The sequence below is a fragment of the Cetorhinus maximus genome, chromosome 19 (genome assembly GCF_964194155.1).
Source record: "Cetorhinus maximus chromosome 19, sCetMax3.hap1.1, whole genome shotgun sequence".
NCBI lineage: Eukaryota > Metazoa > Chordata > Chondrichthyes > Lamniformes > Cetorhinidae > Cetorhinus > Cetorhinus maximus.
The window spans coordinates 35,736,198-35,752,024 of record NC_135897.1 but is presented as its reverse complement, the minus strand read 5'-3'; the positions used below and the strand labels follow the sequence as shown (position 1 = coordinate 35,752,024).

General features: G+C 39.1%; 1 protein-coding gene across 10 annotated transcripts in view; it reads left to right on the top strand.

Moving 5' to 3' along the window:
* The window catches only part of LOC144693738 (paired box protein Pax-3-like), a 90,406-nt gene that overhangs the window by 46,698 nt on the left and 27,881 nt on the right, over positions 1–15,827 (top strand). For 3 of the 10 annotated variants that reach the window (XM_078563700.1, XM_078563694.1, XM_078563695.1), the window contains exons 5-7: positions 5,494–5,693; positions 9,154–9,319; positions 12,560–12,765. In XM_078563700.1, the coding sequence (XP_078419826.1) occupies positions 5,494–5,693; positions 9,154–9,319; positions 12,560–12,765 (572 nt within the window). Of the gene's footprint in view, positions 1–5,493; positions 5,694–9,153; positions 9,320–12,550; positions 12,770–15,827 lie in introns of all 10 variants that reach the window. The other 7 variants (XM_078563699.1, XM_078563702.1, XM_078563693.1 and 4 more) reach the window with 4 other exon arrangements.

Here is a 15,827-nt window from a genome sequence, read left to right as displayed (position 1 = left end):
GCTTTGAGATTATGCCCTCTGGTCCTAGACTCTCCCACAAGGGGAAACAACCTCTCAGCATCTACCCTGTCAAGCCACCTAAGAATCTTATATATTTCAATAAGTCGCCTCTCATTCTTCTAAACTCCAACTAGTACAGGCACAATCTACTCAACCCCTCCTCATAAGAAAATCCCTCCATACCCGGAATCAACCTAGTGAACCTTCTCTGGACTGCCTCCAATGCCAGTATATCTTTCCTTAGATAAGGAGATCAAAATTGTTCACAGTATTCTAAGTGTCGTCTAACTAGTGCCTTGTATAGTTTTAGCAAGACTTCCCTATTTTTATAGTCCATTCCCTTTGAAATAAAGGCCAACATTCCATTTGCCTTCCCTATTGCCTGTTGAACTTGTATGTTAGCTTTTTAGGATTCATGCACAAGGACTCTCAAACCCCTCTGTGCTGCAGTCTTTCTCCATTTAAATAATATTCAGCTCCTCTATTCTTCCTGCCAAAGTGCATAACCTCACATTTTCCACATTATATTCCATCTGCCAAGTTTTTGCCCACTCATTTAACCTGTCTATATCCCTCTGTAGACTCCTTGTGTCATCCTCACCACTTGCCTTCCCACCTGTCTCTGTATCATTCTCAAACTTGGTGATAGTACATTCACTTTCCTCATCTAAGTCATTAATATATGTTGTAAATAATTGAGGCCCCAGCACTGACTCCTGTGGCACTCCACTAGTTACAGGTTGCCATCCCGAAAATGACCCCCTTATCCCAACTCTCTGTCTTCTATTAGTTAGCCAATCCTCTATCCACACTAATATACTACCCCCAACACCATGGGCTTTTATCTTATTAAGTAGCCTTATGTGTGGTACCTTATCGAATGCCTTTTGGAAATCCAAATATATTACATCTACTGGTCCCCCTTTATCTATACTGCTTGTTACCGCCTCACAGAATTCTAATAAATTTGTTAGGCATGATTTCCCCTTCATGAAGCCATGCTGACTCTGCTTGATTAGAATATGTATTTCTAAATGCTTTTCTATTAGATCCTTTATAATAAACTCCAACATTTTCCCAATGACAAATGTTAACCTAACTGGCATATAATTACTTTTTTTTTGTCTCCCTCCCTTTTTGAATGAGGGTGTTACATTGGTAGTTTTCCAATCCTCTGCGACTTTTCCAGAATCTAAGGATTCTTGGAAGATTACTACCAGTGAATCCACTATCTCTGCAGCTACTTCCTTTAATATCCTAGGATGCAACCCATCAGGTCCAGGAACTTATTGGCCTTTAGCCCCATTAGTTTCCCTAGTACTTTTTCTCTAGTGATAGTTATTGTATTTATTTCCTCCCCCACTTTTGCCCCATGATTATTTAGTATTTTTGGAAGGCTGTTAATATCTTCCACCGTGAAGACTGATGCAAAATATTTATTCAACTCCTCTGCCATTTCCTGGTTCCCCAATATTATTTCCCCAGCCTCATTCTCTAAGAGGCCTATGCTCACTTTGGCCTCTCCCCTCTTTTTCATATATTTAAAGAAGCTCTTACTGTCTGTTTTTATATTACTTGCTAGTTTACCCTCAAAGTTTATTTTCTCCCTATTTTTTGGTCATCTTATGTTGATTTTTAAATCTTTCCCAAACCTCTGGTTTACCACTAATCTTTGCCACATTGTATGTTTTTTCTTTCAATTTGATACTGTCCTTAACTTCCTTGGTTAACCATGGTTGGTTTATCTCCTTCCTTGAATCCTTCTTCCTCACTGGGATATATCTTTGCTGAGAGTCATGAACTATCTTCTTGTACGTCTGCCATTGTTCATCAACCGTCTTTTCTGATAAACTCCTTTCCCAATTCACTCCAGCCAACTCTGTCCTCATTCCATTGTAATTACCCTTATTTAAGTTTAGCACAGATGTTTCTGATCCAAGTTTTTCACTCTCAAACTGAATGCAAAATTCTACCATAATATGGTTACTATTTCCTGGGGGATCCTTTACTCTGAGATCATTTATTAAACCTGCCTTATTACACATTACCAGATCCAAAATAGCTTGATCCCTGGTTGGATTCATCAACATATTGTTCAAAGAAACTGTCCCGAATACACTATGAATTCTTGCTCATGTCTACTTCTGCCAATTTGATTTTCCCAATCTACATGAAGATTAAAGTCACCCAAGATTAATATACTGCCTTTTTTACATGCCCCCATCATCTCCTGATTTATTCTCCATCCTGCAGTATAGCGACTGTCAGTGGCCTAAAGACTACTCCCACCAATGTATTCTTCCCCTTGTTATTTCTTACCTTCACCCATATGGATTCCACATTTTCTGATCCAAGATCCTTTCTTGCTATCATACTTATTCCATCTCGTACTAACAAAGCTACCCCACCACCCTTTCCTTCCTGCCTGTCCTTTCGAACAGTCACATACCCCTGAATATTTAGTTCCCAGCTTTGATCTCCCTGTAACCACATTATTGAGATGTTAAGATCTTACCCATGAACCTCTATTTGTGCCGTTAATTCATCTATTTTGTTTTGAACCCTACGTGCATTTAAGTAAAGTGCCATTAATTTTGCCTTTTTACCATTTTTTCCCCTTTGACCCTATTTGCTGCTTTTTTTTTAATGTTTGTGCGCTCTGCCCCTTCCTGTCGCACTCTGGGTACCATTACCTAAATAGCTGCTCTGCAAGGCTGTCATTTCCTTTTGCTTTGTAAGCCTATGTATCCCCTTTCTAGAACCCTCCCCCTCCTATTTAGTTTAAAGCCCTCTCTACAGCTTTGGTTATTCAGTTCGCCAGGACGCTGGTCCCAGCACCCATCAAGTAAAAGCCGTCCCACCGGAACAGCTCCCTTCTACCCCAGTTCTTGTGCTAGTGCCCCATGAGCTGAAACTCATTCCTCCCACACCAATCTCTGAGCCATGCATTTAACTCCTTGAGTTTATTTACCCTTTGCCAATTTTCCTTTAATCAGAACACATAGAATATCAGCAATGGCACTCGTGCCCCCAAGTTAGCATGGGTTTAAGGCCACTCCAAACATCCGCTCAGAGAACCTAGGCTGGCCCTCCTGTGCAATATGAAAATCATCTGTTCAGACCGTGTTGGGAACTGCCTGAGTAATGCTGCCACACACACAACCTCAAAATTTCGATTTAGCATGGTTACTGTGCATAAGTCAAGAAGCGCATTTGGTCAGTCATTATTGTGCATATTTCCGATCTCACAACAGTATCCAGAGTCATGGCTAAATCACCTTATTTAAGTGGCATATTGAGAGAGTGCACATTGTGGCAAAGGTAAGATGCTCTTTGGCCCACCTGTGCAATTTTAGCCTGCTGCCCAAATAACTCTCTTGATTTTAGTGTTCTGATGAGAGGTCCAAACTTGGACCCTTAGGCAGACACTGACTCTGCTACTCCACTCTTTCTGAAATCGGGAGCCATTTTTGGAGTGGACCAAATTTACACCTGCGGAGGTAATTATGGAAAATGGTTGCACATAGGATTTTGAGTGAAGGCCCAGCATTCCCTGGCCTTGTCAGAAACCCCACCTCTACCAGGTCTCTTGGGGCCCGACTGACACTTCCCGAGCTTCATCACAGAATTTTAGTCCCAGCAGTTAGGCAAGTGATTTGATGTGTCACAGCAGCATTTAAAAACTAATCATCTGAGTTTCTGAATTTGGTAAGTTATTACCTGTTCTTGTGATTCTGAGTTTAATTAAATACATGAAATTAGCATAACTATTTATTACAGTCCCTGTGGAGACTTTTACAAAGAGATTTGAACTTCCAGTTACTAGCTGATGGAATGACGTGGCAAGATTTCATGTTTTAAAACTTTTGTGAGAAATGACTAAAAGCACTACTGAATAAACACTATTTTCTTTTTGTAGGCAACTTACACTTTCAACTACAGAGAGGAACATTTTCCTTTTATCCTTATTACACATCACGCTCTGCGTGGAATTACAGAATTTTAGCAAACAGTTCAGAGTTTCTCCCAGCTTCCAGTAGGTTCCCATATCTCCGTTTCACCGAGTAGTAACTTCAAGTGACCACCTTCAAGTGTTTTTCTCAGTTTTCAGAGAGTCTCTTAAATCCACCACCAGCAGTAAAGCCTGTTCCACTGAATCTTCTTTCCCCTGGCCATGCCAGAACAAAATCTCCTGGAATCTGTAGAAGGTTGCAGGATGCATCTCTTTGACTAGAGACTGTCTCCCTTCTGCTTCCATCTGTGGCAGCTTGCAAAGCCAAGTAGTCTCTCTGCTGACTGTGCAGAACGTCTGTTGTCTGTGATGTTCATTGATTTGTAGGGAAGCCTGTAATCTGATCCCTAAAATAACTTCCTCTGCCCTCCACCCTATGACAATGTAAAACACATTAACCTTGTATCAAGGTAGAAATGCTAATTTGCTATCCTTGATCCCAACTGAATCTCATTATAGAAGTAAATGGGCCATTTATAGCACAAACCGATATCTTCAACACCTTTCTGGGACTTTGGGAGACCCAGAGTCTACTCATTGCAAATCCAGAGACTGCTGCTATTGTTTTCAAGCATGACTACCTTGCACCTTCTTCTAGGTGAAAAAATCTAAGCCTTCCTTTGATCTCTAACAATCAAACCACCCAGGCTTGCAGTTAAGCAGACTTTAGAACAGATCACATGACCCCTTCATTTACCCCAAATTTAAAACTACAGTCCCAAAATATAATAATCTTACAGACCTCAATTGTAAAATACATTAAATCAATACATAAAATTACAAGTCAGGAATGTAACCCTCATGTAACATGCCTTCTTATGGGAAAGTTATTTTCATTTAGCACGTTTTCATTTAGCACACTTTTTCTGAACACGATGCCCAAAATGAGGAATATCTGTACTGAGAGAAAGCTGCACAGTTGGAGATGCCATCTTTCAGATTGACATCAAATCAAGGCTCTCTCTACATTCCAAGGTGTAAAAAAAAATTACATGGCATTATTTTTCAAAAAAGATTTCTTCTCAGTGTCCTGACAAATAGTTATTCCTCAATCAATATCATTAAAAAACAGTTTTTGGGATCTTGCTGTGAATAAATTAGCTGCTGCCTTTCCTACATTACAACAGTGATTACATCACTTCATGGTTGTAAAGCACTTTGGAATGTCCTGAGGTTATGAAAGGCATTATATGAATGCAAGTCTTTGTTTATTTTTAACTGTATATAAAGCAATCAACAGGTACCTAAACAAAAATTCTTGCTCACTGAAGTTTTACTATTTATTGCTGGCAAACTTCTTTTCTGCTACAATTTGAAGAATACACATTATACAAATTCATTTGTGAATGGATGTCTTGTGAAGGGTTTACATGTAAACACAAATCAGGTTTCAAACATTTGCTTTGTGAATTAACCCAACTGTGAAATTGTCGTCACATGTTTCTGCACTACAGATCATTAACTTAACCTGCTTTCCACAGCAAACAATTCAGATGAGGCATCAGATATTGACTCGGAGCCAGACCTGCCTCTGAAGCGGAAACAGCGTCGTAGTCGCACAACATTTACAGCAGAACAGCTAGAGGAATTAGAAAGAGCATTTGAGAGAACTCACTATCCAGATATCTACACTCGAGAGGAACTTGCACAGAGAGCTAAGCTTACAGAGGCACGAGTACAGGTAACATGATGATTTGTTAGCTGAAATTGTACACTGTACATATTATGTTCCAAATACCAATACTAAATTCTAAACACTAATCACTTCTGAAATTTCATTGAAGAAATTATTTCAAAATTAATTTGATTTGTTCATTATATGAAAAATCTAGTTTAGTCAGTTTGGTTCGTTGAGTGTATTTTGAAGTAATTTGTGGGGCTTAAATCTCCTGCTGATTTAATAAATACAATCCAATTCATTACATTATTGAACACAGTGTCCTATGATAAACCGATCTCCTGTTTAGTAATATTTTTGGATGCAATGTAATAGTTTAGAAATTTCAAGCATTTAAAGCAGATTGATCTGATATCTCACACAGGAATTTCACCTGTGCTAAGATGCATTTAGTACCTATGACAAAATGCTATTAAGCATGCGGTTGAGTGTAGATGAGAACAATGCAGTCTTAGGGCAGAATTTTCTCTTCAGTGTGCAGGGGGGTCCCTGACGCTGATGCGTAAAATGACGCGCGGTGATGTTGGGTGTGCATCCCGGCATCACAATTAGAATTTCAGTACGAGAGGAAAATAACCCATGGTGACTTTGTCTGCGTCAGCATCAGTTTCCTCCTCTAGAGCCATTTGCTCTATTTTCACTTATCTGCTCTTTCCCTGAAAGTATTAAAGATTTTTCTGTTCATTTTGCATAGGGAAGAGAACATGAAGGCAGAGACTGTTGTGTCACTTCTCCGTTCCTTCAGGATTTTTAATGCTTCTCAAATTCAGCATTACTGGACTTGCACTGTGTTAAGCACAGGCCCTGTGTTCGCCTCCAAACGAGGTGGGAGTCCATCTCTGGCCTCTCATTTTATTTTCCTCTCTATGTGTACATTTGGCATGCACCAGTGGAAGGGTGACCCAAGAAAGTTAGAAGTGGAGATTATGCTGGAACCCTCTTCAGAGCAGTATGTCTGCAGGGGCCCAGGAGTAGGTCACAGCAGAAAGCGGCTGCTTATAAGCATATTTGCCCACCCATAGTCCTGATGCCTTAAATTTGTGCTATCTCACTGCTAACTGCAAATTGGGGTCTTATGATGCACATAACACCTTACTACAATTTTTAAGGGTAATCACGTAGTATTTGCATTGCACAATCCCTATCCATTGCAAGGAATGCAGCCTTAAAGGGATTTCTGGAGGTCACTGATGAAATGGCTGCTGCATGCTCTCAGGAGCATTTTTCAAGGCCAGCCTAAGCATATTAGCATTTAGCTATACAACAAAAATTCTCTTACTCGTTTACTTACTCACTTTCTTGACCCTTCTGAATTAGCTTGGATCTCGCCTATAATGCAGAATTCCAGGCCATACTCAGTGATGAGCTGATGGATTTCTCACCAGTTCACCATGCCTAGTCAGTGAGTTGTGACTCAGCACTGGGAAGGCACGGACAGCTCCTCTCTTAAATATAAGTGAAGCCATCAAAATGGTCCGTGCCTTCTATCACTGCCTACTGAACGTATGCTCCACATCAAAATAGCCGCCACCATCTCTCCCTGATGGCATAGTTGATCTCAAAAACTAAGAGAGTTAGGAGTAATGAACAAAAATCAATGGTTTGTTTCTCCACAAGACAGCACCACCCCAGCACCACTATGACATTTAAGCAGATTATCGAATTCTTAATAATTTTACATAGCTGCCCTAATGGCTTATCAGCCTTATCTAAGAGGATCCTGAGTAACATGTATCAGAATGGTGTCAGGTTTGATCCCTATATTTTGTTGAGTTAGTTGATCTTGGTTAAGAACTACAAATTGATCTCAAGAGGGGAGCAATTAACCAAGTTAGAAAGTGTGCATGAACAACCATCAGATAAGAACTTTGTCAGACTCAACTGTGATACTCCTATGTTGAATAGTCTATCAATTCCAACACTCTATAGTCAAGGGGCACACAAGGAACTGGCTGATTTGTGGAGGTACTAGAGGGCTACTGACACCTGTGGGATGACAAGGAAGGAAAAGTGCTGGCTCGGGGGTGGGGGGGTGTGGTGCATGTGGTGGGGGGGTGAAGTCATTTAGGGTAGTTGCCTCTCTCTATGTATGTATTATCCCATGCAGGTTGGAGCATTTGTCTAACATTACAGAAGAGTGCTGGAAAATAACAAAGCTGCAATACATAATGCAATTGTCATTGCCCAAAATCTTTATCATCCACACAAACATTCAACTTTCAGAGCTCAAAGAATGATCAAGAGTGAAGTGCAAGCACTAACACTTTCTAAGTACTTGCCCTTCAGTGCATGCAGGAGCCACATTACTGCAGCAGCTGCCACAGTGTAGCTTTAACCCTGTGACTTCTCTGCATTCCTCACAGCTTCATTTGGTCTCATGAGGCCTATCATCTTTTATGTGGCTTGCTGTGATCTACTTCCCTGCTAAATTCCCCAGAACAACTAACATATGGATCTTTTACTAAACCCAGCATGAATGACAGATTTAAGTCAATCAGTGACTTCTTCACGATGGTTCAGTGTTGGGAATTTAACTTCCCTCAGACAGTAGGAATACCAAATCTGCAAACTTTTATTTCTTGTAATAAATTTTAACATTTTTAAATGACAGTTATACTAAGATTCTTTGCTGCTTTTAAATCTAGAATGTTATCCCAAAACATCTGCGCCACAGTAAAATGCCTAATGGTTAACCGAAGAATGTCAACAAGTTTAATTCCACAAAATTATCATTTGTACAGAAATAAACCAGGAGCTGCACATCTTTTTAGGGAAAAAACACATTACTCATAAAAAGAATAGACCTTGGACTGGTTCAGAAAGTGTTCAGGTTCTGCACAGACACCTGTATGTAAACTGGAACGTGCCCAGAGTTGTGCCAGATTATTGAAGGTTTTCCTTCCTCTAAAATTCCTCATTCCTAGTGAGTCTGAGCAGGCTCTATTGAGTTAGCCAAAAGGTCACTGATCTCAGTGACAGCTCAAACTGAGAATTGCAATATTTGGATAAAGAGGGCGAGAGGAGACTTTTGCAGGAACCATTTGGCATCTACTTTATATGGTCCTGGAGAGTTTTAGACCATTTTTAACAGCTTAATTTATATAAATCTTGCTGTCAGGATGGCTACAAATAATTGCCTAATAAAATAAATCTTTAATGCATTATTAATACTGGTAGATAAATATATATTTGGCTCAGAGTATTCTGAGTTACATAATGCTAATTTTCAAGTCCCAATGCATTCTTAAAAAAGTAAATATATCTCAAAATTGAATTAGCTTATTGGAGTATTTCACTTCATATCTATTGGGGTTTTTTTAAAAACACATAAACTGTACATTACTCTGTTCATCCTTGTTTATTTTCATTTTATTATTCATACTTTAATTATGGTGATAATTGTACTAAAATAAATTCAATTCAATTAAAACTGTCCTGGAAGTGATCCTGTTTAATTTATTAGGTTTGGTTCAGCAATCGCCGTGCTCGTTGGAGGAAACAAGCAGGAGCCAATCAACTATTGGCATTTAATCACCTGATCCCTGGAGGATTCCCACCCACAGCAATGCCAGCGCTGTCTCCTTATCAGCTGTCTGATGCCAGTTATCCTCCTACATCCATACCACAGGGTAAAACAAATCCTTCTATTTAAGCTATGTGAACATTTGGTGTCTGTATCTCTTACAGCATGAGATTTCAGAATTGTCAATTAAATGCATCTGCCTAGACCTGTGCTCCAGAATCATTCAGAGTAACCCGAGAAACTTCCAAAAAAGAAACAGAATTTAGCATTTGTTTGTTTTTTTAAAACTTGTGTTGTAACAGTGGAGTAAAAAAAATAGGTGACTGTTCCAGAAAGAAAGGAAAAAATATAGCAGATTTGCAATGGTTACACCATCTTTTGTGATATTTCCTTCAGCTGCATTCTGTGTTACTCCAGCTTGGGAGAATAAAGATAGGGGTAGAAATTCTTCTTGAGTGGTAGTGTTGAATGGTCATTATGATTTGGGCTGCCTGTTATACTCCCAGCCTGATGTTTCATTACATTCACCTCAGTAGAACTAAAAGTGGGGCATATAACAATTGGCTGATGTTATAACACTCGCCTAGTGCTAATGCCCCAAGACAAATTTTTCTCCCCTACTATTTAAATATTGGAGTCCCCCTATTCTGGTGGTAAAGTGGCTGTTCTGTAAAGTAATTTAAGAATATCTCAATTGTTCTTAAAATTGTGGGGAAACTAAAAAGGGTTTTACTAATTGCTATTAATTTGTTTCCAATCCCCAGAAATAAAGTTTTCCCATTTGACTTGGTCTCCGTGCCTATGAGGCTTTTCTGCACGATTCCTAAAAAGCATTTTGAAGTTTCTGTTGCAGTCATTCCTTCCGGATGTTTCATGGCATTGAAATAATTTGTAGTTATGCTAAATAGCTATCAAACAACTTTAGTGTGTAGATTTAAGAAAACATTCTCGGGTGAATTTTTATCCTCAAGATGTTGGCACCAGGAAATGGAACACTTACCATTTTAGGACCCAGTGTCACTATCAATCACATTAGATATGGAATTAAACTCACTTTGCACTACCTCACATGGTGGAAGATTGCCTCTGCAATCCATGTGGAACAAAATCATAAACTTTTGCTTTTAAAGAATGCTAAGTGTTTCATTATAACATAGCTCATGGAGGAAATATTCCCCCGCATAGATGCCTTACCTAATTGCACCTCTACTGCTCTCATGTTACCTTTCCACTTTAAATAAGGAATGAAGGATGGAGGGTAGGGTGAAATTATTTTACACTATAGCCGAAGAGCAAGTGAAAGCGAATTGGCAGCCCATTTTACACTGTGCTCAATTTTCTCTTCTGTTGAAGTTGCTCATTCCGAACTACAACCGAAAGCCAATTTCATCCTTAATGTCCAATTTAGCTCAAATTAGTTCAAAGGATCTACATTCACTAGGGCCAAACATTTCTGTATGGGACCCTTGCTGCCAGCAAACATTGGAGACTTTCATCTCATCAACATGCGCAGGATATTAAGCCAGGCCCCAGAGTGGAAAGAACAGAGGGATAATACACATAGTAGGAACTGATACTAAAATAGGTAGTGATGCATAATGGTGGAAGAATAAAATCAACCTTCAAATCTCCAAAATTTCCAGGCAAACCAGAAGCTTGGGCTCAGTTTTAACTCTGTGAAGTGAATGGGTTTTGAATGGTCATAAGCCAGGCTTTTTGAATTTTTCTACACCTGCACCCTTCATGCAGATAGAAAATGATAATGGGATGAAAAATAAATGCATACATGTTTCAATACAGGTGAAGTTCAATATTATTTGTAAATATTTAGTTGTGATCAGAGAACATGCAGAATTTTGTTTATTGTGCTAAATTTTGTGTTTATAGTGTGGTGTGTTCAATCCAACAATATATCACAACAAGACATTATTAAGGCACCAGGCTTAATCACATTGAGGCTGCCTTTCATATAACACGTATCTGGTGTTTAAATGAGGTGTAATTGCAATTGCAATAGTAAGTAGGATTGAACGGATTTTATAGAAGCAATGAAAAAGCATTTGGCAAATACTAATTTTGCTCAAAACGGAAAAAAAATTTAAAAATAGGATAAACTTTGAAAAAATTATACTCCCAATATGGACCCTTGCTTGATAGAGTACAGACTGAAGATTTGGGATAGAAGATATTTGGCAGAATTTTACCTGCCCACAGGTGACAGGGTACGAGGCAAGTGCCTGTTAAAATGCTGGGGAGCCATGGCAGCATGGGTCATGTTACCAACCTCCTGGAGATGGGCAATGAGTTTAAATAATTAAGGACCCTTTAAGGAACCACTTTGAGGATATGCTGGCATTTTCCTCGGGCGGACGGGCCCCTGCCATGTGGGTCAGTTACCAGCTACAAGGAAGTATCTGGGGTGCGGGGGGGAGGGGAGCATCAGAGCCAGAGATTCCATGCCCTTAGGAGGGGGCCCTCGCTGCAAAAGGACATCTCCATGGCCAATGGGTCCAGAGGGATTACTCCTCTGGTTATCAGGGTCTGCTTGTCTGGCCCTGGAAGATCAAAAAATCTTCCTTACTCCCCTGTGAGGGTGCCAAAAATGGAGGCAGCCTCTTGTTCTCCCTGCAGCCTCAGCATCGGCCATCTCTCTCAGTGGCGCTGCCAAGGCTACAGAGCTGCTGGCCCTCTGATTGGATTGGCAGTGGAGAACCAGCATGCCATCCTTGGCTGTGGGCCCCGCGGGGGCCAATAAGAGGCTACCTGCTGCCGCTGCAGTCCTGCTACCCACCTGTGTGGGCTTGAGGCCCACATGTGATCCTGGCATCGGGACTCACTCTTCAGAGAAAATCCAGGATAGTGTGTCCAATTTATAGCACTCCTGGTTTTCTAGCTTCTAAAGTCAAATCACTGGAAAATTGGAGGGTTCCTAATCAGGTACGTTGATCTGAGCCTGATCTTCTGATCTGTGTTTCTGTCTATTAAGGCTCCATGCCAACATTATAGTCTCAGATAATTTGTCTTTGAATCATTTGTTCACTGTAACATCAATTGCAAAGGACACAATGGTACATTTTGATGGAATTTACATTACTACAACATGTGTTTATAAACAAATTAAAAAAAAGACTTTCCAGTCACTTTTTCCTGAGGACACTGCATCATTAAGCTATTTTGAATTCTGAAATAAAAAGTGATGAATGTGAAAAATTGTCAAAAAATACTTTAAATGTTAACAGTTACATGAGCATATTGCTTTTGGACCTAGTTGAGCTGTTTCTTAAGAAATGAAAATGATGCGGCATTAATGATACAATAAATGTTATTGTGCTTTCAGCAATCTCAGATCCAAGCAACACAGTTCACAGGCCACAGCCTCTGCCTCCGACATCAGTTCACCAGAGCAGCCTCCCTTCTACTCCAGACAGCAGTTCAGCTTACTGCTTATCCACCAGCAGGCATGGATTTTCAGGGTACACAGACAGCTTTGTCTCTCCTACAGGGTCTACCAATCCCATGAACCCAACAGTTAGCAACGGCCTCTCACCTCAGGTCAGTTTTGTGATTCAAAACAGGGTGTCTACTGTATCTGTGAACCAAATAGTTTACTACCCAAGGCAAAACTAAAGAAGCATTTCTAAACTTAAATCATTGCAAAAATCTGTCTGTGCAGCTCATGTGACTGCTAGTTTCTGGCTATTCATTGTTCAAACTAATCTTTCAGACACTTGCTTTCCTTGACACTTTAAGACAAACATTTTGCTGCATCTATCATCTTTTAGAATATTGGAAAAAATAAAATTCAGTCACAGTGGATAAGTATTGAGGACATGATATGAAGAACAGCTGCTAAGAATTATTGACAACATTTACAAAGAAATATTTGAAATGGGACTAAAACCATTTTCCAATGTGAAATTCAATGACAATTAAGTTACTGTAGCATCACAATTCATATATGTTCATAGCCGTTCAATTCACTATTTTTTAACGCATGCTTTAATTTTTTTTCTGCTATTGTGTCTAGCAGGTATATTTTATCATACTTCATTTTGATTCAGGCACTTACTGATATATGCAGCATACAATGTTTAAGATGTGATTCAACAGTGCTACTTGATATATAGTAAATCTATAAACTGAACAGGGAATTTCAATAAAAAGAGAAGAGTACTTCACAAACAGTATGCTTAGTGAGGCATTACTACAAGAACCTTTCTATTTGCGATTGAACTGATTCTACATGATTATTAGCCATTTTATTTTCTGAATGTAGCTCCGGAAATGATATTCGGTGCATAAATGGGAACTGTCAATATCAACTTGCCCTTTTGATTAAAATGTATGCGTTATCTTTCAATGCTTTGTTAAGCAATTTTAACATTTAATATCATAATGTTGCTACTCTGCAGAACATCCATATTGTTACCAGAGGGTCAGTAAATTATCCTCAGATGGAATGATCGCAGATAGCATTGGGAGAGCCTTAAACTTTTTGAACGTATTACCAGCTGGTGGAAAGTTGACATTATCATTTTATTAAAATTTACTGTCTCCATTTGCCAGGATAAGTTGGACACAGGTGTCATCTGATATGTACACCAGTTAATTTTTGATATTGGTCACAAGGGACTGGAACCTATAATTAAAAGTGAGTCATTTCAAAGCTAGGAGATAGAGTGTTAAAGGTACGATTTCTTGAAAATCTTTCTATAAATTAAAGAACAGAAGGAAGCACGGAATGACATAAATGAAAAGTGAAAAGACAATTATAGTCAATTACACACCAATCATTGGCTACTGCTACCGCCTGAACAGTAAGGGACATTTTAATAGGCAGAAAATTAGATTCTAATGGCACAAAGGGTGGTCAAAATGACTCCTTGCATCTGTGGCTTTTTATTCTTTATTTAATGTGCAGTTGCATCATGCAATGTTGTTTCCGCTTTCTGCAGCACACTGATAACTCACAGACCCAATGGTTCAGAGTATTGTAAAAACTATAAAGACTGAATAAACAAATTCCCCCTTTGGGCAAATAGGAACCTTCCTAGTTTCTTTTCACATTGAGCATACAATTAATTGACATCTTATTTTCCTTTTCCACAAGAACTTGATTAGGCGTATAGCCGTATCAAACAAATGGAATGAGAAGTTTTGAATGTTCTTGTGTTGAAAATATTCAAATGCTCTTCCCATTGCCATCTCATTTATTGCTTTTGTTGTTATGAATATTGTGACCCCTGTATGTGACAAATGTATCATTGCAATGGGGATGCTTTGATACTGTCATTTTCTGAGTTAGGATATGAAGATCACCTCTCAAGTGAAATAATGACAGCAGCACCATCATGTATTACAGCTTTTTAGTTCTGTTGAGGAAACTGTTGGGTTGGGATGAAGAATAATTATTGACAAGCTGTGGTCCGTTATTCAGAAATGATTTACATTTGTGCACTTTTGCTATATGCCTATCTTAACTCTTCACCATTCAGGAATGTGAAAATGTACTCATGGGGCTGATTGTCATTCTGCAGGTGGAATGGTTTTGAATGGGTTAAAATTATGCCCACAAGTTATGTAAAACTATAGCATATAGGGACAGGAATAGGATATTCAGCCCCTCAATCATGGAATGTCATTCAATTAGATCATGGCTGATCTACATTTCCTTCACATTTACCCACCTTTAACTCATATCCCTTGATAATCGTACCTAAGAAAGATTGATCTAATTTTAAGGTTTTGCCCTCTTGTTCTGGATTCCCCACCCAGAGTAAGTAGATTATTGTTTTATCTGCCCTTTCAAATCCCTTTATCATTTTAAGCACCTCAATTAGATTACACTTTCCCCTCACCTTCTATACTAAAGGAAATATAAGCCAAATTTATGCAACCTGTTCTCACAATTTAATCCTTTAAGCCCTGCTACAATTCTGGAAACTTAAACTGCACCCCTTCCAAGGCTGATATATCCTTCCAGAGGTGTGGTGGTCAGAACTAAATGCAGTTCGTCAGATTTGGTCTGACCAAGGCTACAGTTGAAGCCTAACTCCTACTTTTTGATATTCCAGCCCTTTTGAGAAAAGGCTCAGATTTAAAAAAAAGCTTGTGATATTTCAGTTCTATCTGCTATTTTTTTGCTGGTTTTTAAAATTTCATATTTTGCGCTCTCTTTAGCTCTTGCATACATTTAACCAGCTGGGAGTGCAGGATGGGGTACAGATAACTAAAATCAGGAATTCAGCACATGTGTATTTCATGGCCAGGCCAAAATCAGGTGTGGTGGGAATATCGAGTCATACACCAACACAATGGACATATCAATATCAATTTCAAATTTTGGGGACTTTCTGTGCTACTAGACCTGCTATGCCAGAATGATGCTGGTTGTTCCATAAATCCTGTGAACCCATGTCATCTTATTTCAAAGGAACTCCTCAGTATCACAAATATCACCAGGGAATCGGTTAAAAAAACACACTTCTGCAAACAAGCTGCTCTTTCAACTCTTGCTAATCTTATAAGAACATAGGAAAGTATAAAAGATGAGAAATGGCCATTTGGCCTGTCACCTCTGCATTCAAAATACTAGCATCTGAAACGTCTTTTCC